General features: G+C 44.2%; 1 protein-coding gene across 10 annotated transcripts in view; it reads right to left on the reverse strand.

Moving 5' to 3' along the window:
• FMNL2 (formin like 2) overlaps positions 1–27,063 on the reverse strand; it is a 333,150-nt gene extending 306,087 nt beyond the window's left edge. For all 10 annotated transcript variants that reach the window (XM_051849554.2, XM_051849553.2, XM_051849548.2 and 7 more), the window contains exon 1: positions 26,928–27,063. In XM_051849554.2, the coding sequence (XP_051705514.1) occupies positions 26,928–27,044 (117 nt within the window). In that variant the 5' untranslated portion in view covers positions 27,045–27,063. The remainder of the gene's footprint in view (positions 1–26,927) is intronic.
• Between the last annotated feature and the right edge of the window lie 369 nt (positions 27,064–27,432).

A 27,432-nucleotide genomic window follows, 5' to 3' on the forward strand; every position in this document is an offset into this window, starting at 1 on the left:
CAATTCTTCAGGTTTCGAAGTTCCCTCCAAGAAGAATGAGTTGCTACTTTTACTGCTTAAAAAAATACCCTTTCAAAATGAAACAAAATACAGCCAAATATCCCTAGATCTTAAAAGTACAAATATGGGGGCCAGTGCTATGGCGTAGCAGGTAAAACTGCTGCCTAAAGTGGCAGCATCCCATATGTGCGCTGGTTCGAGACCCAGCTGCTCCACTTCCAGTCCAGCTCTCTGCTATGGCCTGGGATAGCAGCGGAAGATGGCCCAAGTCCTTGCACCCTTGCACCCACATGGGAGACCCAGAAGATCCTGGCTCCTGGCTTCAGATCGATGCAGCTCCAGCCATTGCGGCCAGTTGGAGAGTGAACCAGCAGATCGAAGACCTCTCTCGCTGCCTCTCCTCTCTCTGTGTGACTCTTTCAAATAAATAAATGAATCTTTTAAAAAAAAAAAAAAAGAGTACAAATATCAAATACACAGGTCTGTAGTTCTTTTGCTGACTTAGTAGCAAACAAACTCTGATAAGAGGAGTTTTCCCATTTTTTAAATGATTTTTTTTGAAAAAATCATCTAGGAAACAGAGACCAGAAGCATTGCCAATTAAAACGTGGCAGATTTGTGAGCAAAGGCACTAAGGTGTAGAAATAGGGTCCTCCCCACACTTTTTTCTTTCATATAAAACATAAAACAAAATCTAATGGTATAAACTGTAATATAAACATCAAGAACAAAAATCAAGTATTAACTCCAAGATATGTGAGGTCTGTTAGAGCAAAATAAACTACAGATAGTTTCCTTAGTTGTAAAATATCATAAAGGTTGTCATCAAAATTAAATTTTCTTCAGGTGTTGGGCTCATTTTAGCTACTACTGAGAAGGAAAATGAAGGCCAAGGAAGTGATTTATATAGGTGAGAGCAACAATTAATGGCAAAATTAAACCCAAACATAATTCTCCTAAGCCCATTTTATTTTCATGACTCTTATCCACCTTTTTTAAGATTTATTTATTTATTTGAAAGTCAGAATTATAGAGAGACAGCTTTCCCATCTGCTGGTTCACTACCCAGATGGCCACGATGGCCAGGGCTGGGCCATACCAAAGCCAGGAGCCAGGAGCTTCATCTGAGTCTCCTATGTGGGAGTCAGGGGCCCAAGGACTTGGGCCATCTTCTGCTGCTTTTTCCAGGCCATTACCTAGGAGCTGGATTGGAAGTGGAGCAGCTGAGACTCGAACCCATGCCCACATGGTATGTCAGAGTTGCAGGCTGCACTTTACCCACCTACACCACAATGCTGGTCCCTGACCAACTTCTTAACTATAATGTTACCCCAAGGACATGATTAGAATATGTGCCTAGACAAGCAGGACAGCAAGCATGCTGAGTCCAACAATAGGGAACTACTTAAACTCTGAGATGCCCATCAGTCTAACACCTTGCAAACCCTCAGAAAGTATAACGAAAGATACGAAAAGGAGCTAGGGTTGCATCCCATACTGCAGATTCTGGTTCCAGTCCAGCTACTCCAAATTTCCAATCCAGTTCCTGTTACTGTGCACCCTGGGAAGTAGTGGATTATGGCCCATGTACTTGGTTCTTATCACCATGACAGCAACCTGGATGGAGTCCCTGACTCCAGGTTTTGCCTGATCCAGGCCTGGCTGCTGCACACATTTGGAGAGTAAACCAACAGATGACGATCTCCGTGTGTTCTCCCTGTCACTCTGCCTTTCAAATAAATCTTTTATAAATACACAGTTGTATGTGTATATGTTTGTGTGTGTCTCTCTCTATATATATAGACACACACACATATATATAAGCATACATATAATAAATACAAACAATGTTCATGATATGGAGGCATACAACCAAACAAGCCCATGTGGGAAGAATATGTGGCTATCCTGATCACTTCTTGGTCTTTTGGCTAAGATCAAATGTGTGGATATCTTGAAAAGCTCATGGAAAATGAAATTTAAAAACAATTTGAGTGCAAAAATGTTACAAACCATATGAGAAGTCTTCAAAAAGTGCATGAAAAAATTAGTACTAAGAAAAAACTATACATGGATTTAAAACATTTTCTGCATGAAAATAAATTTATGATATTTTTCCATGAATTTAAGTGTCCTCGCATTATTGGAATAAATGGAAAAAATCTTATGTTTATTTAACATTAAAGTGTAACTTGTTATATCCTATCTGATAACTTTATAATACTGAGATTTTGAAACTGTATTATTATATTTAAAAGAATTTCTCCCACCAAAGCCCTCTGCAGGATTTATACCATATCAGTGTTCTTTTTTTTTTTTTTTTTTTTTTTTTGACAGGCAGAGTGGATAGTGAGAGAGAGAGACAGAGAGAAAGGTCTTCCTTTGCCGTTGGTTCACCCTCCAATGGCTGCCGCGGCCGGCGCGCTGCGGCCGGCGCACCGCGCTGATCCGATGGCAGGAGCCAGGAGCCAGGTGCTTTTCCTGGTCTCCCATGGGGTGCAGGGCCCAAGCACCTGGGCCATCCTCCACTGCACTCCCTGGCCACAGCAGAGGGCTGGCCTGGAAGAGGGGCAACCGGGACAGAATCCGGCGCCCTGACCGGGACTAGAACCCGGTGTGCCGGCGCCGCTAGGCGGAGGATTAGCCTAGTGAGCCGCGGCGCCGGCCCACCATATCAGTGTTCTAAGACACTAAGTGCAAAAATTAAACCAGCTTGCAAAGAGTCAAGTGAGGATCAAAGGGATCAGAGTGGCACAGTTGGGATGACAGCCCCTAGATTTAAGTCACTGCAGCCCTCATGACTAAATTGTCAATCAGAAACATAAAACTTGGAAAGAGAATGATTTTATGAGAATGGTGCTATCTTGTATAGTCTGTGATGGAAAATGTAAGGTACCTAGAAACAAAGTATCAAACCACCTTCTATTGATACTAATTTGCTATTGAAGAGGAGCAAATAGAAGCAGAAACAGACTTGAGAGCCGGCACACGGCTCACTAGACTAATCCTCCGCCTGTGGCGCTGGCACCCCAGGTTCTAGTCCCGGTTGCTCCTCTTCCAGTCCAGCTTTCTGCTGTGGCCCAGGAAGGCAGTGGAGGATGGCCCAAGTCCTTGGGCCCTGCACCAGCATGGGAGACCAGGAAGAAGCACCTGGCTCCTGGCTCCTGGCTTCGGACCGGCATGGCGAGCCGGCCATGGCGGCCATTTCGGGGGTGAACCAATGGAAGGAAGACCTTTCTCTGTCCCTCTAACTCTGCCTGTCAAAAAAAAAAAAAAAAAAGAGAGAGAGAGAGAGAGAAAGAAAGAAATAGACATAAAAAACAGGATAATTTCTGCCGGCGCCATGGCTCACTAGGCTAATCCTCCACCTTGCAGGCCGGCACACCAGGTTCTAGTCCCGGTCAGGGCGCCGGATTCTGTCCCGCTTGCCCCTCTTCCAGGCCAGCTCTCTGCTGTGGCCAGGGAGTGCAGTGGAGGATGGCCCAAGTGCTTGGGCCCTGCACCCCATGGGAGACCAGGAGAAGCACCTGGCTCCTGCCATCGGATCAGCGCAGTGCACCGGCCGCAGCGCACCAGCCACGGCGGCCATTGGAGGGTGAACCAACGGCAAAAGGAACACCTTTCTCTCTGTCTCTCTCACTGTCCACTCTGCCTGTCAAAAAAAAAAAAAAAAAAACGGATAATTTCTGTAGAATGGCTAGCAAGGTAAGAGTGTGTTCGAAAAAAAATGCAGACACAGCCCAGAAATTATCCACAAACAATTTAGAATCGACTGCTCTAGGTTTTTGGTTTTTCCTTTCTGCTTCAATGGTAGCATTCCAATCAGTAAAAACTAAGCTTAAGATACCAAGCTGAATTTCAAACAAAACGTGTCAATGTCTGTTACTATCATTATCCAGAATCTCACCACATATGCAAACTTAAAATATACATCAGAAGCCATCAAAGAATAAAAACATTTCCTTGTAAGTGTAGTATTTTCAGGAAAAATGAGTTTCTAGAAAAAAGCATGAGGCTACAGGACCCAAATATATTAACATGCCTGCTAAAGTTAACCCTCTTCTCAGTATCCTGGAGTCTTAATTCTTCTCCACTGTAACACCATCAAAAACAAACTTTCAAACCAAATGGTTTTAATCTGAGCGTAACCACAAGAAATAGATACTGGCAACTCTGTCAGGCCTAAGGAGCAGTCTTACGAACAAATCTGAAGAGTAAACAGCTTCCCCAATATGGGCTTTATGAGCTAAGGGGTTTAAGTGCTATTTGACCATGTTGGTTCAATACCATATTACAAACTCTGGAATTTAATTACTATGTAGAGCATTTTTTCCATTGGAAATAAGTCCAAACCAACATATTCTAAAACAGAATGACACAGAAAATGAACTGTCATTCTCATTGTAAAGATAAGTATCGTTTCATGAAATTGTTTTGTGTTCCCCCACCTCCTCCCCCTTAAAGCAACTTAAAGCAACTTGTGTATACTGGACCACAAAAATGTACAACGTGGTATAGCACAAGTTGTAGACAATTAGTCTTCTTCAAAGAATCATCTTATTTCTTTTAGAGTAGGTCATGAATATTGACTTTCAGCAGATAAAACACAGATCATTTGCTAATAAAAGTGACTGATTCCAAGAAATGAGAAAGCAAATGTTCTCATTCATCCTACTGTGAACATCTCATTAATCTCATTCACCTTACTATTGAATAAGGTATGTGTGAAGAGCAGTAACGCTGTGTGTGGCTTCCAGACTTCCCTTTAACATGCTTTACTTACAATCTGTCTTTTGTGATAGAATACTGAGTCACTAACACATCAGTGAAATTCCACTTTAATAAGCAGCGGCTTGGGGTTACAGTCTGCAGATTTACCGAGGGATGTCTCCTTCCTAAGCTGTACCTACTCCAGGCTCTCCAGCCTCATTCACACCTCTCCCTCCATCTTCACTCAGAGTAGAGCACATTTATTGAACATAATGCTATGGAGTCCAAGTGCCTTGTTCGACTCCCACTCAACTACTTCCTAAGTAAATTATTATAACACCATCGTATTGTTGTGAGAAATACACAGAACAACGCACAGTGAAAGCAAGCCATCAAAAAGTGGTAGTGATTATTAGTAGAGAAATTGTCATTTGTACTAGAGAAATTGTCATTTGAGCAAACTAACAAAAACGACAGCAGAATACACAAATTTCTCCCTTCTTCCAAAACTGCTCAGTGATTTTGTAAGTGGTGATGGATAAAGTGCTGGATATTAACAGTCTTTTCACCATGAGATCTTAGGTTTGATCATTAGTACTGAAGCTGAGTTCTCTGCATGTCCTTTCTCACTACTGCCCCTGGCTTTTAAGAGAAAGAAAAAAATCAACTTCATACTTACTTCCTGCTGACTCTCCAGCTTCCTTGAATTGTTTGTATTTGTTAAATATATTTTAGAAAGACTCTTTGGCAAGGGCTACAAGTATAAAAATAAATGGCAAATTGAGACACGTATGTCACAATGCTTAAAGCCAGGAGCTCAACAGCTTGGGATCTCAAGCTCAAACACTGACTTTGTCACTCACTGAGTGACTTTGGATAAGTTGCTCAATCACTTTGCACCTCAGTTTCCTCTTCAGTAAAATCAAATTTCAGCAATTACAATATCTACCTCCTTGGGTTGTTGCTAAGATTAACTGCAGGCCCGGTGCTATGGTGTAGCGGGTGAAGCCGCCGCCTACAGTGCCAGCATCCCATATGCGTGCTGGTTTAAGCCCCAGATGCTCCACTTCTGATCCAGCTCTCTGCTATGGCCTGGGAAAGCAGAAGATGGCCCAAGTCCTTGGGCCCCTGCACCTGTGTGGGAGACCTGGAAAAAGCTCCTGGCTCTGGATCAGCACTAGCTCCAGCCACTGTGGCCATTTAGGGAGTGAACCAGCAGATGGGAGACTTCTCTCTCTCCTCCTCCTCTCTCTCCTTCTCGGTGTAACTCTTTCAGATAAATAAATAAATCTAAAAAAAAAAAAAAAAAGATTAAAATGCATTTAGATGTCAAAACCAGCACAAAGACTCAATAAATACTAGGTATGATTACAATATCAAGTTTTCCGCAAATAATCCTAATCTATACTCATTTCAAAGTTTAAATTGGATGCAACTAATTTTCAGTTGTGTTTATGTTTCTGAATCTCATCATGAGTGATATATTGTAAAGAAATATGTTGTAAGCTCCCAAATGACAGCTTGCTATTAGTATTCATATCAAGCACCAAGTAGATACTAAAAAGTATTTGTTAAATCATGAATACATAGGTACAATCAATGTAGAAAATGGCGATGAATTCCACTAACATCAACTGCACCAAGAGAAAACAGTAACCTTAGGGAGTACTTCAACTTCACCATCACTCAAGTTGAAGATGGGCATGCCCAGGACCCAAACCACACTTTTCAGCATGTATACCTGAAGAAAATGTCAATCTGTGTATCAAGTAACTTATACAAGGACTGAGGTTGCAATATTACTTGTAATGGGAAGCTATAAGTAATCTTAAGTGTCTATCAATAGGGAAAGAGATAGCCAATTCTCATTACTTAGGGTTGGTTTTTGTTGTTGTTGTTAAGATTTATTTCTTTATTTTGAAAGTCAGTTACAGAGATAGAAGGAGAGACAGAGAGATCTTCCATCCACTGGTTTACACCCAAGATTGCCACAACAGCTAGTGCTGGGCCTGGCCAAACCCAGGAGCTTCTGGGTCTCTCACTTGGGTGGCAGGGCCCAGGTACTTGGGCCATCCACTGCTGCTTTCCCACGTGCTTTAGCAGGGAGCTGAATCAGATGTGGAGCAGCCAGGATGCGCACTGGTGCCCATTTGGGATGCTAGCATTGCAGGTGGCAACTTTTAATCACTACATCACAACCCTGGCTACAAAGTCACCACATACACTGCACTAATATTTTACTACTGCTCCAAAGGAAAATAGAGGGTTAGGGTCCCCAGACTTATGGTCACAACATTTTTGTCACCTCCTTGAATGCATAAATCCATGTTAAGTGTGTTTCTGTTTAAAGAAACCTTATTTAATAATTCCTTATTGATTCGTTAGCACTGAACTCACAGCCAACAGCTCTCTACCACATACCTGAAAGCAGCCAATGGAACACACACCCCTTTCTAATGCTCTTCACAACCTTCCTGCACTTGGAACATGGGACAGCATTTCAGCCTCACTCTTAGAGGCCATTTTAAAGAGCAACATCACCCAAGACCCCAAGAATGTCAAAGACGTGGCTAGGGACTTTGCAAGGGGCAAAGGCCCTAGCATAAGTAAGCAAGGCTTAGACCTTAGCATAAATAAGCAGGCTAAGACCCACCTTGTTCAGTTTCAGCTATGAAATGCACAGACTGACTGAACTCTGTGGTCCAAGAATGCTTGGTTGGAGGGTTACAATACTGTGTTGGTTTTGGGCTTACAAATAGTTTTTACTGAATAGGCAAATTCAGAGTCCACAACAAATGAGGATCAACTATAAATAATTTGCTGCAATCATTAAGTGAATATGATTCAAATGTTAAATGACCTGAAGTTATATGCATCAACATGAATACCCGTCAGTCCCAAATATACAGATCTGGAAGTACAAGTAGATTGTGATATAATTTCTGTAAATTCAAGTAGATTGTGATATAAATTCTGTAAATTTTCCACAAATGTACCTAGAAATAACACATTCCAATTCACACTAGGTTTCCTCTAAAGACAAAGGGAAGGAAAAGAGGACACAGAGCTTACACTGTATGAGGGCTTTTTAAAAAAATTCATAGAAATGTGTATTGGAAAAAATCTGTGTGTGGATTTCAATTTTTTTGTGCCAAAATAAATTTATCTTTTACTTCCATTTTCCTACAAACTTTCTGAAGTTTCCCTTATCTGTAGCATTTTATTCCTTTAAACATGTGGGTACTTCATCCCACTGTTCTGTAACGTTGAGACTATTTCATGAAGAACATGCCCATTCAAGCTATTTCTCAGGGACACGCACTATAGAGCACACAGGTGTAGCACTTGCAGCACTAACTTGCAGAGGGAGGATCCTGCATGAAATCGCTGCTCATCCTAGAACAGTGCTACAAACCACGTAACAGCGTGACAGATGACAACCATTACAAAGGTCTGTTTGCACAGAAGGAAAGAACGCCTGTCAGACAGAGAGATGAAAAGAAGAGACAAAGGGTCAAATTTTCATTTCTAGATGCACCCTGCCTCTCTGTTCCTTTGAAGTTCATGAGAGTTTCTTCCCAGAAGGACAATATACAGCACAGAGCAGAATGAGCCAAAAGCAAGCTTAGTCACCAGGACATGGAAAAAAAAAAAAAAAACTGCAAAAAATTAATCCTAAAGTAGGGGAGAAGGTGTTGGAAGGAAACGGCCTATGAATGGAAACTTAACACAACGGTAATTCCTACAGCCAAAGACCGGGAAGACCCATCAGGGTCTTATTTTCACTGGGATAAGGAATAATTTTCGTGGGGCAATGAAAAAGATATCATGGAACTCCCAACTTTGTTTCTGCTCAAGGGAAAATGATGCTGTTATGTTCCATTTTAAAATTCTCCTCTTTGTTCACTTTTGGCAGTTACCACCCTGAGCATTAGGGTGAAGTCTAGCACCCTGCCAAAAATACCAACATTGTGATTGATGTGTGATTCAAAAAAGCTGTCAAAATGGATACTCCAAAAAGGAATGAGTCACATGGATGGGCCAGGCATGTTAATATTTTTGTACCACATTATAATCCTTTTCATCTGGACTTTCTTAGAGTTGGCTTATTACTTCCTTTCATGTGATTCTAAGCTGACAAAGGACTATAGGAAGTGGCACAAGAAGCCTGACAGAATGGGTTCATACCTTCATTACTAAAATCCAAAAATTTAAGGTTATTTGATATGGAAATAGGGCACCAAGAAAAACATTCACAAAGCTTTAGCCTATGTGATTTAAGAACTCTCCAGGGTCTGAGAACACAGAGAATTTTATCTCACAATAGCCTGAAAGTGCTATCAAATATTCTTTTATCTTATGAGCTTAAAGTATATTGTCACTACAAAATTTAGGGCAAAAGTGACATTTATCAACTGAGCTAAAATGAGCAATTTTTCTCACAGGAAAGTAAAAATGAAGAATGAATCTTCAGAAAATTCTGGGCTCTCATTTCTGGATGCTTGTAGTGTTTTCATTTGATTTGGGACTGGCCTGTTTCACAAACTTAGCTCTGTCTGATTCAGCAAGATTGCAGGACATAACCCAAACATTAATATGGAAACTTCTGGCAAAAAGTAGAGTAAGGAGTTACTAGAAGAATGCAACCTGTAATGCCTTTGCTTCACAAAGTCAAATGGCATTGTATTATTGATTTGAAACAATACAGCTTTCATTAAACAATGTTCTTAAACAGAAAACCATCTGCAAGTAAATTACAAAAAAAATTTTTTTAACCACCACTGAAATTCAGAATCAAGTTCAAATGACTCCATCCAATCCCAAATGAAGCTGGAGCCAAACAAAACATCAACAGCAGTTTCTTCAAGGCTCAGATGGTCATGACCTTGAATGTATTTACTTATGTGAACTAGCAGCTTAGTGGTCATAGCACTGGACACAGCATGGTGGTTGTCTGCTCCAATTATGAAAACAGTGACACTTCCATTAGGCTCTGAAATGGAACAGTCCAATACATCAAACACCAGAGTCATTTTTCTCAATAGCACAAAATACACATGAGATAAAATATCCAAGTAGAGGCTGCACACATGGCTCAGATCTTCGGAAACATTCAATGTCCCAGAGAAGGCAAAAATGAAAAGCACAAAGCACCATCAACTCGATTATGGACACTCAAGGGCCCTGCTTATTATCCCTCACATTTGAGGATAATGATGACTTAATTCAAGTGACTTGTGAAAAATGCCACAGTCCCATTAGCATCAGTAGCTTAGACCCTAAAGCCAGTGCTGAATCAAGCAAAAATTTAAAAAATAGCGAGGGGTTACAAAACAATCAGACCCACCAGTTTTCATGAAGTGCTTACAGTGACTGGCACAACTCAATGCTACTAATCAACATCATTTCAGAATCACAACAACCGAAAGAGGTGACTCACACAGCAGACATGGTTTACCCAGGCCTAGAAAGGCCAATCAATTCTAACTGGGAAAAGTCTGATTCAAACTTGGGCCTAAATCCCAAGTTTGAGTTATTTTCCAATAAGTCTTCCCTACTCTTTCTTAAAAAAAAAATAAAATAAAAAAAATAAAAAATTTATTTGACAGGTAGAGTTACAGAGAGAGGGAGACAGAGAAAGAGAGGTCTTCACTCCTGGTTCACTCCCCAAATGGTTACAACAGCTGGAGCTGAGCCCGATCCAAAGCCAGGAGCTTCTTCTTTGTCTTCCACACAGGTTCAGGGACCTAAGCACTTGGGCCATTTTCCACTGCTTCCCAGGCCATCAGCAGAGAGCTGGATCTGAAGAGGAGCAGCCGGGACACAAACTGGTGCCCATATGGGATGCTGATGCCATAGGTGGAGGCTTAACCTACTACGCCACAGCGCCAGCCCCAGTAAGTCTTTAATAATTAAGCTACATACCCTGATAGGAGGTCCAATGCCAGTATTTCATGCAATGAGTTTTGTGGGAAAGACTACAAGCTCTCTAGCAAAGAGGGAGGTGGGGACGGCAGCAGTGCTGTGGCGCAGTGGGTTAATGCCCTGGCCTGAAGCACCAGCATCCCATATGGGCATGGGTTCTAGTCCCAGCTGTTCTTCTTCCAATCCAGCTCTCTGCTATGGCCTGGGAAAGCAGTAGATGATGGCCCAGGTCCTTGGGCCCCTGCACCCGAATGCGAGACCTGAAAGAAGCTCCTGGCTTCACATCAGCACAGATACAGCCCTTGCAGCCAACTGGGGAGTGAACCAGTGGATGGGAGACCTCTCTCTCTGCCTCTCCTCTCTCTGTGTAACTCTGACTTTCAAATAGATAAATAAATCTTTAAAAAAAAAAAAAGCCTTATTTAAAAAAAAAAAGTGTGTATGGAGGGAGGTGACACTTGCAATCCAGAGTAAAGCTCATTGAACACCCCGAATCCAAAAACCCAATACCTGAAACTTTGAGCTTCAGCTCCAACTGAAGCTGTAAATCTTAACTGCCTATCAACAGGGTAAGAGATCACTGATTCTCATTATTTGCAATACACTGAGTTTTGGAGCAGTTCAGAATACTCAGCTGATGAAGTCTACATATATTCTGGTCCCAAGCATTTTGTATAAAGCACACTCAACATGCACAAGCACTGTTTTTGGCCAAATTCATTCAAGTTGTTTGCACAGACGCACTTAGTCATGCATCTGGATTTGAAGCATTCAGGCATAGAACAGAACTCATCTTGTCAAAGATTCATATATTCTAGCTATTAGCCAAATTAAATTAACTTGTCAAGACTTATCAATGCATCCTAAAATGTTATAAAACCTTCATCTTAATCTATCCTTTTATAGCACATTATATACATAGCACATATGTATGTGAAAAGTGCTGTTTAAGATTCTTATTGTCTTTAGGTCATGCCTATCTCTTGCACAAGGAACTCCAAAGGCAAAGAGGCTGCTTTATTCACCTATGTGTCCCAGCATCTTAATGGCACCTTGTAGGGCTGGCGCTATGACGCAGTGGGTTAATGCCCTGGCCTGAAGCGCCGGCATCCCATACAGGCGCCAGTCCGTGACATGACTGTTCCACTTCCGATCCAGCTCTCTGCTATGGCCTGGGAAAACAGTAGAAGATGGCCCAAGTCCTTGGGACCCTGCACCCGCATGGGAGACCTGGAAGAAGCTCCTGGCTCCTGGCTTCGGATAGGCACAGCTCCGGCCATGGCGGCCAATTGGGGAGTGAACCAGCAGATGGAAGACCTCTCCCTCTCCCTCCCTCTCTGCCTCTCCCCTCTCTGTGTATCTCTGATTTTCAAATAAAGAAAGAAATCTTTAAAAAAAAAATAGTGCCTTGTTTGGTACAAACATACAAACAAAACATTGGTTTTACGAAACTAGAGGTTACATAGGATTTGTTTCTAAAAAACAAGCAATCCCCAGCATAAGACCTAGTAACACAAGATAATAACAGTTGTTCCTCACACAAGGAGGTTCAAGTTGATGGGTTATCACTGAGGGCTGAGCAAAAGGCTTCTTACACAGCCTCTGCACTGTAACAACACAGCCATTTTACTAGGGACATTTAAAAACACAAAGGTTCAGAAACAGTTGTCTGAAAGAGCCTTCAGAAAGCCTTCAGAGGACAACTGTTCCTAGAAAAAAAGCCAATTTCATCACAAGCTTATTTGGCCTTTACTATTTCAACAGTGGACAGTGCCTCATTCATCCAGTTCTTATTTTATCTCTAGGTTTTGGGGGTGGGGGGAGAAGGATATATAGTAACTGTTGGTTGTGGCTCTATAACAACAAAGGGAATACAGGCTGAACAGATGTTGAAGTTGTCATGCCAGGGCTTTCAATGTATTGGGAAACATTATATTTACGTGCATGCTTTATACTACATTTATTAGTTTCTATAATTTCAAGTCAAAACAGTGTGTTAGCAGCACAGTTTTTCAGTTGTTTTTTTTTTTTTTTTTTTTTTTTTTTTTTTTTTTTGACAGGCAGAGTGGACAGTGAGAGAGAGAGAGACAGAGAGAAAGGTCTTCCTTTGCCGTTGGTTCACCCTCCAATGGCCGCCGCGGCCGGCGCGCTGCGGCCGGCGCACCGCGCTGATCCGATGGCAGGAGCCAGGAGCCAGGTGCTTTTCCTGGTCTCCCATGGGGTGCAGGGCCCAAGCACCTGGGCCATCCTCCACTGCACTCCCTGGCCACAGCAGAGGGCTGGCCTGGAAGAGGGGCAACCAGGACAGAATCCGGCGCCCCGACCGGGACTAGAACCCGGTGTGCCGGCGCCGCTAGGCGGAGGATTAGCCTAGTGAGCCGCGGCGCCGGCCTGCAGCACAGCTTTTGAGTCAACAAAGTTTGATTTCCAACTGCAGTGCCAATCAGAAACACGGCTCCTCAGGCAAGTTAACTTTTCTAATCCTGAGTCTCTCATAGACCAAACGGTGACAGGTACCTATTTTTCCTATCTCCTGAGCTATCTTTCATGTTTACAGAAATGGAGAAGGTACAAATAAATGACTTGCACGGATTGAACGGACATTTAACCCCACTTGAGGGCTGCCAGAAAATCCTCACAAGAAACAAACCCACTAACACAGATTTAAAGACTTCCTGTGATACCGAATGGTGGGAATCTGCAGGCAAGCAAAGATATATTAGAATTCCCGGGCCATTCTCCAGCCACTGCTGGAGGTCTGGAGTCCAGCAGGCACAGGGGCCTGAATGCCCAGGCATCTGTACACACACTTTGCTTTTGTGGCCTCTCCTTTAGTCAAGCTCAAAGGCTCTGAAGTTCAATGTGCATAAGAATGACCTCCTAGGGTTATTTCAGTACAGACTCTTACTTTTATGAGCAACTTAAGAGGATTTGAGAGATAATTTTAACTACATAACAACTTTCACCAAATTGAATGTCTATATAAAATCCTTAGATGCCCTTAAAATTCAACAATTGTTTAATGGAAAGAGAAAAAAGAAAGGATTTGAGCCACAGCCAGTAGCAAGTTACAGCAATAAAGTAATTTCTGTCTATCTTGCCTGCCCCAGATCCACGCGTGGCTTTCAGCAGATAAAACAGGCCGTTCTAAGAATCTGCAGTCAGAGCACCTTCCCGGAGAAACTGCTCATGCTAACCAAATACTCCATTCTCAAACCAGGTGCCCCAAGAGCTGAACAATGACAGTCCTGAAATGATAATTCGCTAAGACAATCATCTGAATTCAACAAGAAGCAGAACGGTACCTGCACAAAGCCACTTAGCAGCAACAGCTCTGTTAGGCTAACACAATCAGAGGGGTCAGACTCCTGAGCTTCTACACTGAGGTTTCTCCCCTTAGGCAAGGCCTGAAGCCCACCAGGCTGAGCACATCCACAAGCTATTCTCTGCACTGGCCCCAGGGTCCGCAGAACCCCAGCCTGAGAGCAGGGGGAGAAACTAAAGGCACTGGGCTGCTCCTGCCAGAGGGCTCTTCTCTCATCACATGCTGGCTGCCTGCTCCTCACACAGATCTTAACTGAAAGGGCTCCCCGCCCCTGCCCTTCCCCCCACCCCACCCCTGTTTTATTCCTCCCATATCAGCACTTGCCAGCATATGAACAGTTGCATCTGTGGACCTCTGCACCCCTTTCCTGTCCAACTTCCCCACTGCCGTCTCCCACTAAGCTCTAAATTCCTCAGACAGCCAGTCTTGTCCTGCACTTCATCCTGCAGTGCCCACAACATTGTCATGCACACAGTAAGTACTCAATAAATACTTCTGGGGCTGTCTGATTGAAGTATAAGCCCTTCATAAACTGTACCTAAGGAGCAAAAGTGCACAATATAGCAGGAAAAAAGTGCAGTGTAGCAGTGGTTGGAACTGAGCTGGAATTTCAAAACAGGACACACAAAGCACACAAAAAGGATTTGCTCTCTAACCCTCGAAGTTTAATGTATCTCCATCTACACTGATGAGGCAGCTCTCAAAGCTTGTTTTGTTGTTGTTTTCCCAGCTACTCCTGAGCCCCTTGAGACCAAGGTCAGTTTCTGCAGCAGATAACACACACTGGACTCAGACAAAATAGATAATGTATAGTTAATGCATTTATCAGAGGGTATATGGAAAATGAACAAGGAACAGATGGCATCCAATAACTCAGAAAACATACACAGTACAGGACAACAGAAAAGTCAAGTTCTCACATCAGACAGGCCTGCATTCAACTCCTGCCTCCACTATCTGGGAGTGGCCACTTAATCACTCAGAGCCCCACTCTTCCACCTGTCAAAAGAAGACAGAAGCTCGCTCTCTCAGCAGGTCATCAGGTACATCAGAGATAATGCACAGAAAGCACCTGACTGAGCACAAGCGTGCTCATGAACATCACCTTCTTCCACAGTAGGATGCTCTGGGGAATTGCTGTAGCAAGTCCTAAAACAGAAGCACAAACCTCAGCCTTCTAATTTATCTTCCAGGCACCAATGTCATGCCCTGTGAGTATCATTTAACAAAAACCCTTAGATACAGAAGGCAGTCTGAGAGCACTATGCAAACAGACCAGTGCTCAAGTGCCCAAACAAGGAATGCTGCTCATTTAAACTTGCCTCACTCTAAATAAAAAAATAAATAAATAAATAAATAAAAAAAGGAATGCATCTCACTTAAGCCCCTTCCTTCTTTCCTTCTGTGACATCCACTTACTCAATGACAGTAGTTATGACATCCAGCTTAACAATGCTGACAAGCCATCAATTTTCTTTGGTCATTGCAACTACCCTCTTTTTCTTCCCCAAACTCCTAAGTATTCCGTAAACAGCCAAGTGAAAGGGCAGGCATTTGGCCTAGCAGTTAAGATGCTGGTCAGAACCCCACATTTGGTATCAGATGGAGTACCTGAGTTTCATACTCAGCTCCAGCTCCCGACTCCAGCTTTTCTGCCAACACTTACCCTGAGTAGAAGCAGCGCTGGTTCAAGTAATTGGGTTCCTGCCTCTCATGTGGGAGACTTGGTTTGAGTTTCTGGCCCCTGGCTTTGGCTCAGTCCAGTCCAGCCCAGCCCTCAACCATTGTGGGCATTTGGGGAGTGAACCAACAGATCAGAGTGTGTTCTCTCAACTGCCTGTTCTCTCTTTTCTCTCTGTCTCTCAAACAAATACATTTTGGAAAAGTTTTTTACAACAAAGAACAAGCCAAGCAGCTTTTTTTTAAAAATGAGAGTCCAGTAAAGCAAGAAGCCAAGTTGTTATCAAACACTCAGTGTTCCTGGACACTGACTATAAGCAAGTGATACGGGAATACCAAGATGAATAAGGATCTGTGACAAAGTGTCATTTCAACACAAAGGCAAGGTGTGTGCAATTAACAGTCAGCCAAGTGTGGTCAGTTAACTAGGTTCCCCAGTAGCTACTCAAATTCCCAGCCCTCTGTGAGCAGGCAGCTTCTCTAATCAAGTCGGTAATTATCTGCCGAGACCTTCCCTGGGCCAAGCACTGCATGGAAAAAAGAAAAGCTGCCAGGACCTGTAAGACTTGCTGCTTGCCTTCCAGGAGCCTGCAATGCCAACTGGAAGATAAAACAAAGACAAGCAGATGGCTAAGAATGTGATGCAGGCTACAAAGCTATACATAAAAGCATCTCCTTAGTTTATAGTCCCAAGTACCTCCTAAGAGAGCTAATTCGTACTATAAAGAGATCAAAGGGAGCAGAGTTGTTTTTCCCACCTCCCTTGAGTTCAGTGGGCCTCCAAGGACACTTGGAAAAGGTGGGATTTTGGAAGGACCTTGAGGGCTGCACACAGTGTCAGCAGGCAGAGCCCGCCAAGGGAGCCCATTTAAGCAGGGAATCATCATGAGAAAAGATACAAAGGAGAGCAAGTGCAGACTTGCTTGGGGGGAGGAGGGCAGGAGTAAAGCAAACTCAGAAACCTATAAAGAGGAGACAGGTCTGGCCAAACTGTGGCCAGCTTCAATGAGAAGGCTAGGAGGGACACAAACTGCAGGAGAGTAAGGGAGGCAAACCATCAACAAGAAACATCAATGTCTGGAATAACGTCTAACAGTGCTTTGATGGGCAAAATGAACATGATGAAATTCATAGTATTATTAATATTTCCAGATTCACCAAGAAAAGATAATAGGAATTTAACTTGAAAGGAAAAACACAAAACTTCTATGTAAGTACATAATTCCAAGCACTGATGCTCAAAATTGCAAATGCTCATTTTCACTGTGGAAATCCCTCCCCAGTTATGCTTTACTCCAGGATCTATGTCAAAATGAAAAACATTTTATACATACACTCAAAAATACCATTAAGGTTATCAATTATGATATAACTAAAAGCAGCCAGAAGACACTGCGATCTCAATGTTTCCTAATGGTTAGGCCTACTTGGCCATAGGAAGTCTCTCAAAGGAAATGGTGGAAACCTCATGGTTCGAAATCATTTAGAATCAGACCACAAGGCACAATCCTGTGGCTCCTTTCTTCCATGTAAGCATGGCCACTGGGAAAGTAAGTTCAACTGAGTGCCTGGCTGGGAAGGCCAGGACCCAAGTCCAACCACATTTGAAAAACAGCTTGGAGGGTGAGACTAATTCCTGAGCTGAGGGTTGGTTACAACGATATGCCCAACTTGGGTAAAGATTTTAAGATGTATTTATTTATTTGAAAGAGTTACAGAGACAGAAGGAGAGGCAGAAGAGAGAGAGAGATGATTCACTCCCCAGACAGCTGCAACAGTGAAGCCAGGAGCTTCTTCCACGTCTCACAAATGGGTAGCAGGGGCCCAAGCACTTGGGCCATCTTCCCCTCCTTTCCCCCGGCCATAAGCAGGGAGCTGGATCCAAAGTGGAGCAGCTAAGCCTTGAACCAGTGCCCATATGGGATGCTGGTGTCACAGGTGGTGATTTTACCCACTGCACCACATTACTGACCCCAGGGAAATTATTTTTTTAAAAGATGACCAGGCAACATCCTTTGAAACAAACAAAAATTGCTAAATTTCTCCATTATCAATAGGAGAATTACAAGGAACCAAACTTGAAATTTCTAATTATTAGTAAAATAACAAAAATCTTTGTCTAATGTTAAAGAACTGTTTCATTAAATGCCAATTGGGGCCTGAGAAACTCACCAGTAATTGGGAGACTTCTGTGCCAAACCAATGTTTTCCAAAAAGTCTCATCTGAGACTCACACACTCTGCTGGGAAAGTAGTGTGCCGAGGCTGAACACTGGCATATGCAAGGGTTCCACACACACAGGAGGCCTCACAGCTCTAAGTGGTCTCTCTGCGTTTGCATTCAGATGTCAAGGAATCAACAATTCCAAGTGTGTGACACCCTGATCCCAAGACATTAGTACTGAATCAGCATCCTAGGCTCACCAGGCAGAAGCCCATTGGAATAAAGAACCCACATTAGTCAAATAACCCACTGTCACCAAAAAGAGAAAGGTTCATTGGAAGGAGTGGAAAGCTGACAACATCAGGGATTAAAAGGACCAGAAATCAAACTGACCTATAAAGCCATGCACCTGATTCAGCATCTTTATGTTTGGGTTCTCCAGCTTTCACCAATAAGACATTTGATGGCATTGAACTTACTGGGCAAAGTAGGTGTTGCCATGGTACAAATCTGATCATGTTCTATTAGTTACCATAGTGCATATATATATATATGCATGAGAATATTACATAACATTATTTAATGAAAGCAGATGAGAAAAATGTACAATGTTTCTGCCATTATAAAATAGTCCTCTTTACCTTCCTTTAACATTCTATCTAAATCCATACCTCCCCTCACTCTGTTCCCAATTACCAGAAAAATGTATCCAGTCATAAATCAACTACCTACATTTCCTTGAAAGATTTTTATATTTCTAAATGAAAATGAGACAATAATTGCTTCTCTCAGTTCCAGAAAACCACATATGCTGCCCTCAAACCCCAAACCATAAATGCTCCAGATTATAAGAGGAATGTCTATTTGCTTATGTTATAGCTAATAAAGGAGTGACTAGAGTCTTGCACTGAGAACAATCAGCTCATTCTTGACCTAGCATCCTATTTATCTTTCTATTCTCAAAGCTAATTGCTTATATAAGCATGCCAATTTGCCTTGATTATAGGATTCTTAATAAATGAATGTTGTTTACATTTCACAACTGTATTTGAATTTCACTCCAGGAAGCCAAGCTCATCAAGTCTTTGTAAGTGGTAAAACCAGAGATCAAAGCAGAAGGCCTGCATTGAACCAACAAACAATTAGGCTTGAGAATGGAGGCCCAAGCAAAAATACATTTGATGTATTGATTATTCTACTCCAGAGGTACAGCTGAGGGTTGCTATTTAAGGTCAACCATACTATACAGAACTTTCCCTGAAATTTTTCATTTTGATCATTTGATGGTCATTTCCTAAACAGTAAATAATTACACCATCTAATAGATTTTGAACCTAGTCTTCTATGTTTCTCTAGGAAAAATATTTGTTTTTTCTTTAAGATTTATTTATTTATTTGAAAGGCAGAGTTATAGAAAGGCCGAGGCAGAGACAGAGACAGAGGTCTTCCATCCACTGGTTCACTCTCCAGATGGCTGCAACAGTGGGATTTGAGCTGATCCAACGCAGGAGCCAGGAGCTTCTTCCAAGTCTCCCACGTAGGTGCAGGGGCCCAACTTCTACTGCTTTCCCAGGCCATAGTAGAGAGCTGGATCGGAAGTGGAGCAGCCGGGACACAAACCGGCACCCACATGGGATGCCAGCACTGCGGGTGGCGGCTTTAACTGCTGCACCACAGTGGCAGCCCCAGGAAAAATATTTGTATTTCTTAAACAACTTTTTTTTTCTCCACTTTGTTTACTTTTCCAAATTTTCTCTTATTTCTTCAACAATCTCTTTCATATATACACATTTTTCACCAGTTCTAATTTACAGAGCAGGAGATGAAGAGGAAAATACTCTCCTGTAGCACAGTGGCTCTCAACCTGGGTTTCACATTTAAATCTTCTTGAAAGCTTTTAAAAATCCCAATGCTCAGGTTATACCCTAGTCAAATTTATCACAATTTCAGGAGAGGGAGCCCCAAGCATCAGTGTTTCTGGGGCTCCCCTAGGGAATGTCAAAATGCAGCCAAGTTTGAGAATCACCGTTCTATCAATCACTTCCTTATTCTACCCCAAAGAAAGTGCCCTCAAAGTTCCATGGAGAAGACAACCAAGGAGGGGCCGGCACTGTGGAGTAGCAGGTAAAGCTGCTGCCTGCAGTGCTGGCATCCCAGATGGGCGCCGGTTCGAGACCTGGCTGTTCTACTTCCCATCCAGCTCTCTGCTGTGGCCTGGGAAAGCAGTAGAGGATGGCCCAAATCCTTGGGCCCCTGCACCCACATGGGAGACCCAGAAGAGGCTGCTGGTTCCTGGCTTCGGATTGGCACAGCTCCAGCTGTTGCGGCCAACTGGGGAGTGAACAGCGGATGGAAGACTACCTCCCTCCTCCCCACCTCCACCCCGCCTCTCCTCCTCTGTGTAACTCTAGCTTTCAAATAAATAAAAAATAAAAAAAGGAAAAAGAAAAGACAACCAAGGAAGGAGCCAGGTTCCTGAGCAAACTCTCCATCTACGAAACACTGAGATGAGATCTGTTATTTTCAGGAACCATCAGTCACATCTTAGCGTCCAGCACCAGGCACACCGTCCAAAATGTGAACTATCTGACACCTTCCCAAAGTCAACAAGCTCTTAGTGTAAGCCAGGTTATGGGCACCATCTGCTGCACAGGAATCAAGGGAGCTCAGTTCTGGAGGCAGCAGGGCCTAAGCATCTCCAGGCTTTCAGCTTCGTGACAACAGATATAGGGCAGCGTTTCTTCAGCTTAAAGTAGACTAAGGTTACATGTGGATTAAGAGTTATTAAGGCAGTGACCAGTTGCCAAAAGCACTGAAGATTGAGCAGGGATCACAGAAACCATAGCCACTATGTCCTAGAAAATCTAAGAAACTAGAAACCACAGAGAGTTCTGGGTAAGGTGCCCACCTGTGAGCACTGATGGGCAAGCCTTTGTTTTTTAAAAAATGGAAAATGAAGTGCACTTCTATCTGTCAACACCAAATACCATGACACCTCCAAGGAAGCACTTGGTATTTCGCAGTTTGGGGACTCCCAGCCATGCAGGTCTATACCTGTGAGCCTTAGTGGAATCACAGTCCATGACACAACATTCTGGCTTATCAGTTTTCCATGGGCATTGCTTCCAAATTGTATCAGCTGGGGACCAGTGTTATGTTGAAACAGAGTTCTGGAGAGGAGGATGGGGTGACCAGGGAGGCGAGATGAAAATCATCCTGCAGTGTGGACAGAATTTTAAAAGGAAAACAAGAGCTGAGCTAGCTCAGCCCCCAGGGTTCAAGTTAAGTGCTAAAAAGATGCAGGAAGCCTTTCTAAAGAAACCAAGGACCGAGGCCTGGGGATACCCTTCTCATTTGCGGAGTATAGGACTCCAAAAAGAGCTGCTCCACAATAGGGGACCTGCCAGGCCCCTGCATAGCTTATAACTCATCTTTGCTCCTTAAGCTCTTCCAGGTTGGTGGGTTTTTGGTTTGTTTCATTTTGTCAACAAGGATTCACTACTTTGTTCAAAGGATTCCAGGTACCACAGCCCTCTTGCAAAGAAGAGATGGACACTTACAGTCAGCGCCTCTTGCATTAGCCACTGTTGGGACAGATTACCTGCTTAAGTACAAAGAACAGGGAGCTCACTCTGCCTTGTCCTTATTCTCCAAGCCTTAAGGTTGAAATGAAGAGCACAATTCAGTAAGACCAAGTCCTTCAGGACACAGTTCTTACAAGGTTAATGCATTTCCAGAACTACTTTTTTTTTTCTTCAATCTTTGAGCTGAGGAGAGACCTACGAAGATGCCCTTCCCTACTCTCAGGTCCTATGATTCTAAGTCCTGAACTTGCACATGACACTCACTCCAAGGAGGGTTCCTTTCGAGCCAAGACCACCCTTGCAATACTTTAGGTTTGGAAGGGCTTCTGGCCACCAACATGGTTCATGCAACTCTGCCTAAACAACTCTAATGGACAGCTCAATGTTGATTTCTTGACAACTCTAAATGTTAGAATACTTTCCCTTAGGTTCACAGTTACTGACCCTGGGCAATTCTACTCTCTAGAACATGGCTACACACTTTCCCACACATAAATTCTTCAAAACGCAAAGTCAGCTAATAGTTCACCATGTATTATGTTCTGCAAATGTTACACTTTCAACTACCATAATTTCCATCATCCTCACAACATCCCAACAGTTATGCCAAATTTTATTTCTATTTACAAGGATCAGGCAAAGATTTTAACTTGCCCAAGCTGGTGCAGCTGATGAAGATCCTTAAATCCAGTTCTCCTGACCCTCAGGCCAATTCTCTTTTCCAAATGATAGGACACAAGCAAAAGTTATTCTTAACCCTTAAGGATTTAACAGTGAGCAAACTTCCCAGATTTCACCAGTTAATACAGCTTCCAGGTTCCCAATGGAGCCAAATAATTGCATTCAGTGAATACCTTTTGATCATCTTCTATCCTAGACACTGAGATCTATTTTCACAGTTTTTATTGGCATTATGAGGAGGGGAAGTGCACGCTGATAATGATGATATGCACAGCCCTAAGCATCTATTCCCACTTTGGAGGAAAACACAGGGAGTTACTGCCTAGGGTGAAACTGCAATGGTTCAAAGTGACAACACTCCGCCCCCTTTCCACACTCTCTTTCCTTCACAACAGGAGAAAGGATCTGAGAAAACAAATCAGCAGCATCTGATGGCTTCACTCTACTCCCACTCATCCATCTGTTCAACAGACTTCACGGCAGGTGCTCTCCTTGGAAGAGGCTGAAAGGGAATACCACCTTGCAGTGGCAATCCACTTCAGTGTTAAAACTTGACCTTCCTTGTCCCTTTCATAGGTAATTACATTTGGAGTGCAAGCATTGCAATGATAGGTTGTGTCTTCCCTCTGGTTTAGAAAATCTAAATTTTCCAACCTAGGGAGAGTCTGCCTGGAAAGGAAAAGCTATAGACAAGACTTATGGACCAAATCCATTGTTCACTCCATGCCAAAAAAGGGAAGAGCACAGTGCAGATGCCAGAAAATTTGACACCTAAAGGCAAATACCAATGCACCCCACTTTGGTGACTTCTGAGAAATTTCTGCCAATTTGATATAGTTTAAAACTTGCATTTATCAGAATTAATAGGCTTGTTTTTTTTTTTTGTTTTGTTTTGTTTTGTTTTGTTTTTACTGGTAGTTAAGAGCCTTTTTTTTTTTAACCCCCTTCATAATTCCAGGCCTAAAGAAGCATAATGCAATGCTGGGGCCCAGTAAAGTGTGGAACAGAGATCCAAATCTGGTGGAAATCCCAGATTGGTTATTTAATAACTGTATGACTTCAGACACTTTAGCTAATCATTTACACATCCCTAATGTTGCTGATGGCTCTAGCTACTGTGAGGATTAGGTGAGAATCTCTAAGTACCCGGCCTACTCAGAGTAAGTACTCTGCAATGTCCCACTCCTTAAAATGACTATGTTCAACCTGGAAAGGGATGAAAAGGAAATTGACTCAAATTCACCAGATACCAAAAGCAATTCCTGATATCAAACCTAGGATAATACTGCCCTAAACCATTACTTCCTAATCTGTCTTTTTTTAATCTGTTTGCTGTGCTGCCTAATACCTGATATCCCAGAGATACAGCAGCTAAGACAGAACACTTAAATTTATCCTTTTTTCTGAAGATCAAAGAAAGAATTCTGAGGACAGCTCCTCAACAGAGGCATCTGAAGACTTATATTTTAAGTTGTCAGCAGCGGCAGCTAGAAAACGACTAGTGAATATTATGGGGTATGTACTCAGAAAAGGAGGATTCTTGGACAAAGAACATCAGCTGTGCTCAGTACCTTCCAAGAATCACTTCACAGCATCATCTTTGAAAATAAAGCAAAGGACTATTCGTGTGTGTAACCCCCAGAATTAGACAATGTTTAAGAAACACAGTGGAGAACCACAAATTTAATCATGAATCATAGAGCCCAAAAAAACAGGCTAATGATATACCTGTGTCAAATGTATACCCTAAAAGCAGCAAGATTCACGTAGATGACTGAATTTTTAATTTACGAGAAACACTTCCACTGAGTGTCAAATCCCACCAATGTACACACAAAGGCAGATACAAAAGTGAAAACTATACATGTATACATTAAGTCAATCATCTTTGCCCTTAAATCTAAGTTTTGTAATAATTCGTACAATAATGCTCAAAACAGATGCAAAGGAGGAGAGACTCTCCTTAGGAGAAGTAAACCCCTACGATTTGGAGCCAATAGTACTTACTGCACTCATTACTTCAGGGTCCCGGGCAGATGGGTGCAGGTGGCAAGTCCAGTAATTCATTTTCTTCTATTTAAGAACAAAAACTATTCCCTTTAAAAGTTATCCCTCCAATGATATTACCCAATAGTCTCCTACTCTGTCCTTTCCAATGCATACTCACTCATTTCATAGACTTGTACAATTTAACCCATAGAAACTGGTGAAGGGGGCAGGAAGGGGAACAGCCACTCAGAGTTTTGCTCTGTCCTAAGGCTTTCCTAACAAGCAATAAGGTGGACTTCCTTCATTTTGTTTACCCCTTCCCCAGGGCTTTAAATATGCTGGAGCCTAGAAGGAACTGTTTTCCTAGCCTGAAACAGCTCGTTAATTATTGATGTATGCCATACTTACAATGAGTTGCTTGTACACTTTTCTGCACAGTATTACTATCTAGTTCTCCTTCCAAAAACACATACAGGATCTTTACTATGTAAGAAAATAAAATTGGAAGCAAGGACAACTCAGTTCCCACTATTGAATGGTATTCTTCTGCATTAAGTACTCAGACCTCTGCCACCTAAAACCGTCTGGCATGCCAGCTTAATGTCCAGAATTGAATGGGTGAACTGATTTCTTAGGCAGAAGAAAATCAAAGTTAAGAGAATCACTTACACAACTTCAAAAAAGAATTGACTGACCACAAAATAAATCCCGGACACTTGGGACCTCTATCAGCCGGTGGTGATATTCAGGAGGGAGTCCTTCTAACTCTTCCCAGTGATTTCCCAAGAGCTACTGGAGCTGACTCAAAAAGTAAACCCCACTTTAGTGGTCCAAGGGCATCTTAACCAGAAGGTCCTGGAGCTGAGACTTGCCCAAAAGCTTTATCTCTTCAGGAAAAGTCTGTGTGTCTTTTGTTTTTGCTTTTTTGTTGGAGATGCTTAGACTGTTGTAAACAATCTTACAAAGAACTGAATCCAGTAACTGTGTGTGACACACAGGAGAGTAAAAGTAGCCACAACAACCAACGCCCCCAAGGAGCCTGTGATGTTCAACCATAAACGTCTACATCCTAAATTAGCGACTGCCAGACTTCATAGCAACACAAACCCACCATGTTAATGAGGAGACATTATTTTTCTGAAGATTCATCCATCCCATGTGTTATTAATCAGCAGGGTAACTGAACGCTCATGCAAAAAAAACTGCTATCCCAGTTGAGCAGAACTTAATTGCATTATTGTTATTATTATGGCTGCTGCACTGGTTTCCCTGGGTCCCTGGCTCCTCCACCACAAATATTCAGACACAGACAACACACATGGACGGGAAAACAGAAAACCCAGAGCCATAGGTCTGGTACGAGGAGCATTTTGAAGAGAAACGTTTGTCTTTGCAAAAACCGGTCAAGTATGCACCCAGGCTGCCTTGAGAAGCAATTAAGCCTAAGCTGTTTCATTTCAGAGTGTCCCATCTTGCACAGGGTGAGCAGCTGGGGGAGATCACAGAAAATGCAAAGCAAGACAGGCAACCTCCTCTGTCTCCCCGACAGCCGCACAATTTCCAGGTGGCCTCCATTCTCCCCAAGAGCACAAAGCTAACCTGCCCTCCAGAATAGTACGCCCAGAGCAGACCAGTCCCTTTCCAAGGCCATCCAAACGCTCAGAGTTCAGACCTCGGACGACCGATTTCTGACCTAGCACTCCAGTCCTTTCCCAAAGTAGTTAGGGTACAAGCCAAAAAGCCCCGCAGGCAATCACAATCACAATCGCCGACTGCCTCCATCCCAAGTTTCTCTCTCTCTCTCTCCGGGCGGGTTGTAAGGATAACCAGCCAGGCAGAGAGAGATGTCCGAGTTTGAGGAATAGGAATGGGACCCATCTTGCCCGCTGCCCTCCCAACCTCCCTTAAGAGATTGGGACACTGGAACTAGAATTCTTGGGACCAAACGCAGTACAGCCCCTGGCTGGGACTAGGGCGAAGCGCCACACCCTCTGCAGCTCGCCAGGCTCGGGCTGGGAGGGGCCCACAAACAGTCCCAGCAGGAAAGGGGCAAAGACAGAGGTCTTCAGAGCGTAGGATGCGAGGTGCTGAGGGAGAGGGACCGCGGGAGGCAGCGGGGGATTTGTCTGGGTGTGCAGGGGGAGGGGTCGCCCGAGCAGTCAGGACAGCTCGCAACACGTCCCCGCAAAACTGCACATTTTTGTGGTTTAAGATTTAAGACCAAGGAGAAGACGCTGAGGTTCTGCCCCGCCCAGGGCCCTTCTCTCCCGCCTGGGTTTCGGAGCCCCCTCCTCGCTGAGGGACCAGGGCAGCCAACAGCTGCCGGTCTCCTCTCTCTCTTTTGGGGGAAGCTCCCCCTCGCCCAAGCCGCGACATCCGCCCTCCAAGTTCGCGTCCGCTCCCCGCCCCGCGCGGCGTCTTCGGCCGGCCACCTGCGCCCATCTGCCCGGGACCCTGAAGGCCCTGGGCTGGGCGCCTGAGGAAAGGGGCTCGCGATTTTTTTTTTTTCTTTTTTAAACAAACAAAAAAACCTTAGCGGCTTGCAGCCGCCTCCACCCGGCCCGCGCCACCTTCCCTTCACGCCCACGCCGCACCTCCCGGGCACACGCGCCGCGAGGTGCCTCTCCCGCCAGACAATGGGTTCGGGGCCGGCGGGGCAGTCAGCCCGGGGCCCCCATCCCAGGACCTGGAGGCTGGCTGGGCGCGGGGGACTTCGGGGGAAAAGAGGAGAGGCGAGGTGAGGGCGGCCACAATGGGGAGGGTGGGCGCCTCCCCAGGGGACAGGAGGTCGCGCGGGGCGCAGAAGGGGAGGGGCCGGGGGTCCGCCGCGCCGCAGGTCGGGGCCCCACGCCCGGCCGCCTCACACTCACCAGCACGATGGCAAATCGCTCCTCCAGTTCCCCTGGCTCGGGCATCGGCAGCTTCAAAGGCACGTTGTGCGCCCTGAAATCGGTCTGCTGCGAATCCATGCTCCCCGCGTTGCCCATGTCGGCCGGCGCGGGGGCCGGGGTCGCTACCGGCCCCTCGCGTGCGCGTCGGAAATCAGAACAGCTCCCGGCGATCCGCTCCCCGCCCTCCGCCGCGCCCCGGCGAGTGTGCAGCGCACGCCGCTCCCTAGCAGCGCCCGGAGCTCAGCAGCCCGCCGGCCTCCCTCATGCTCTCCGCCGCCCCAACGCGGCCCCGGCCTCTCTTCCTCGCGAGGGGTCGTCAGGGCGCCGAGCGCCCCTCTGCATGGTGCGCCCCCGGCACACCGGCCCCTGCCAGCGATCGCGACCAGCAGGCGCGCGGTGCCGTTCCTCCGCCTCCCGCCGGGGCCGCCGCCGCCGCCGCTGACACTCGCAGCCCCGGACCGGCGTCCGCAGCGCTCGCTCGGCG

Source organism: Oryctolagus cuniculus, chromosome 3 (genome assembly GCF_964237555.1).
Source record: "Oryctolagus cuniculus chromosome 3, mOryCun1.1, whole genome shotgun sequence".
Lineage (NCBI taxonomy): Eukaryota > Metazoa > Chordata > Mammalia > Lagomorpha > Leporidae > Oryctolagus > Oryctolagus cuniculus.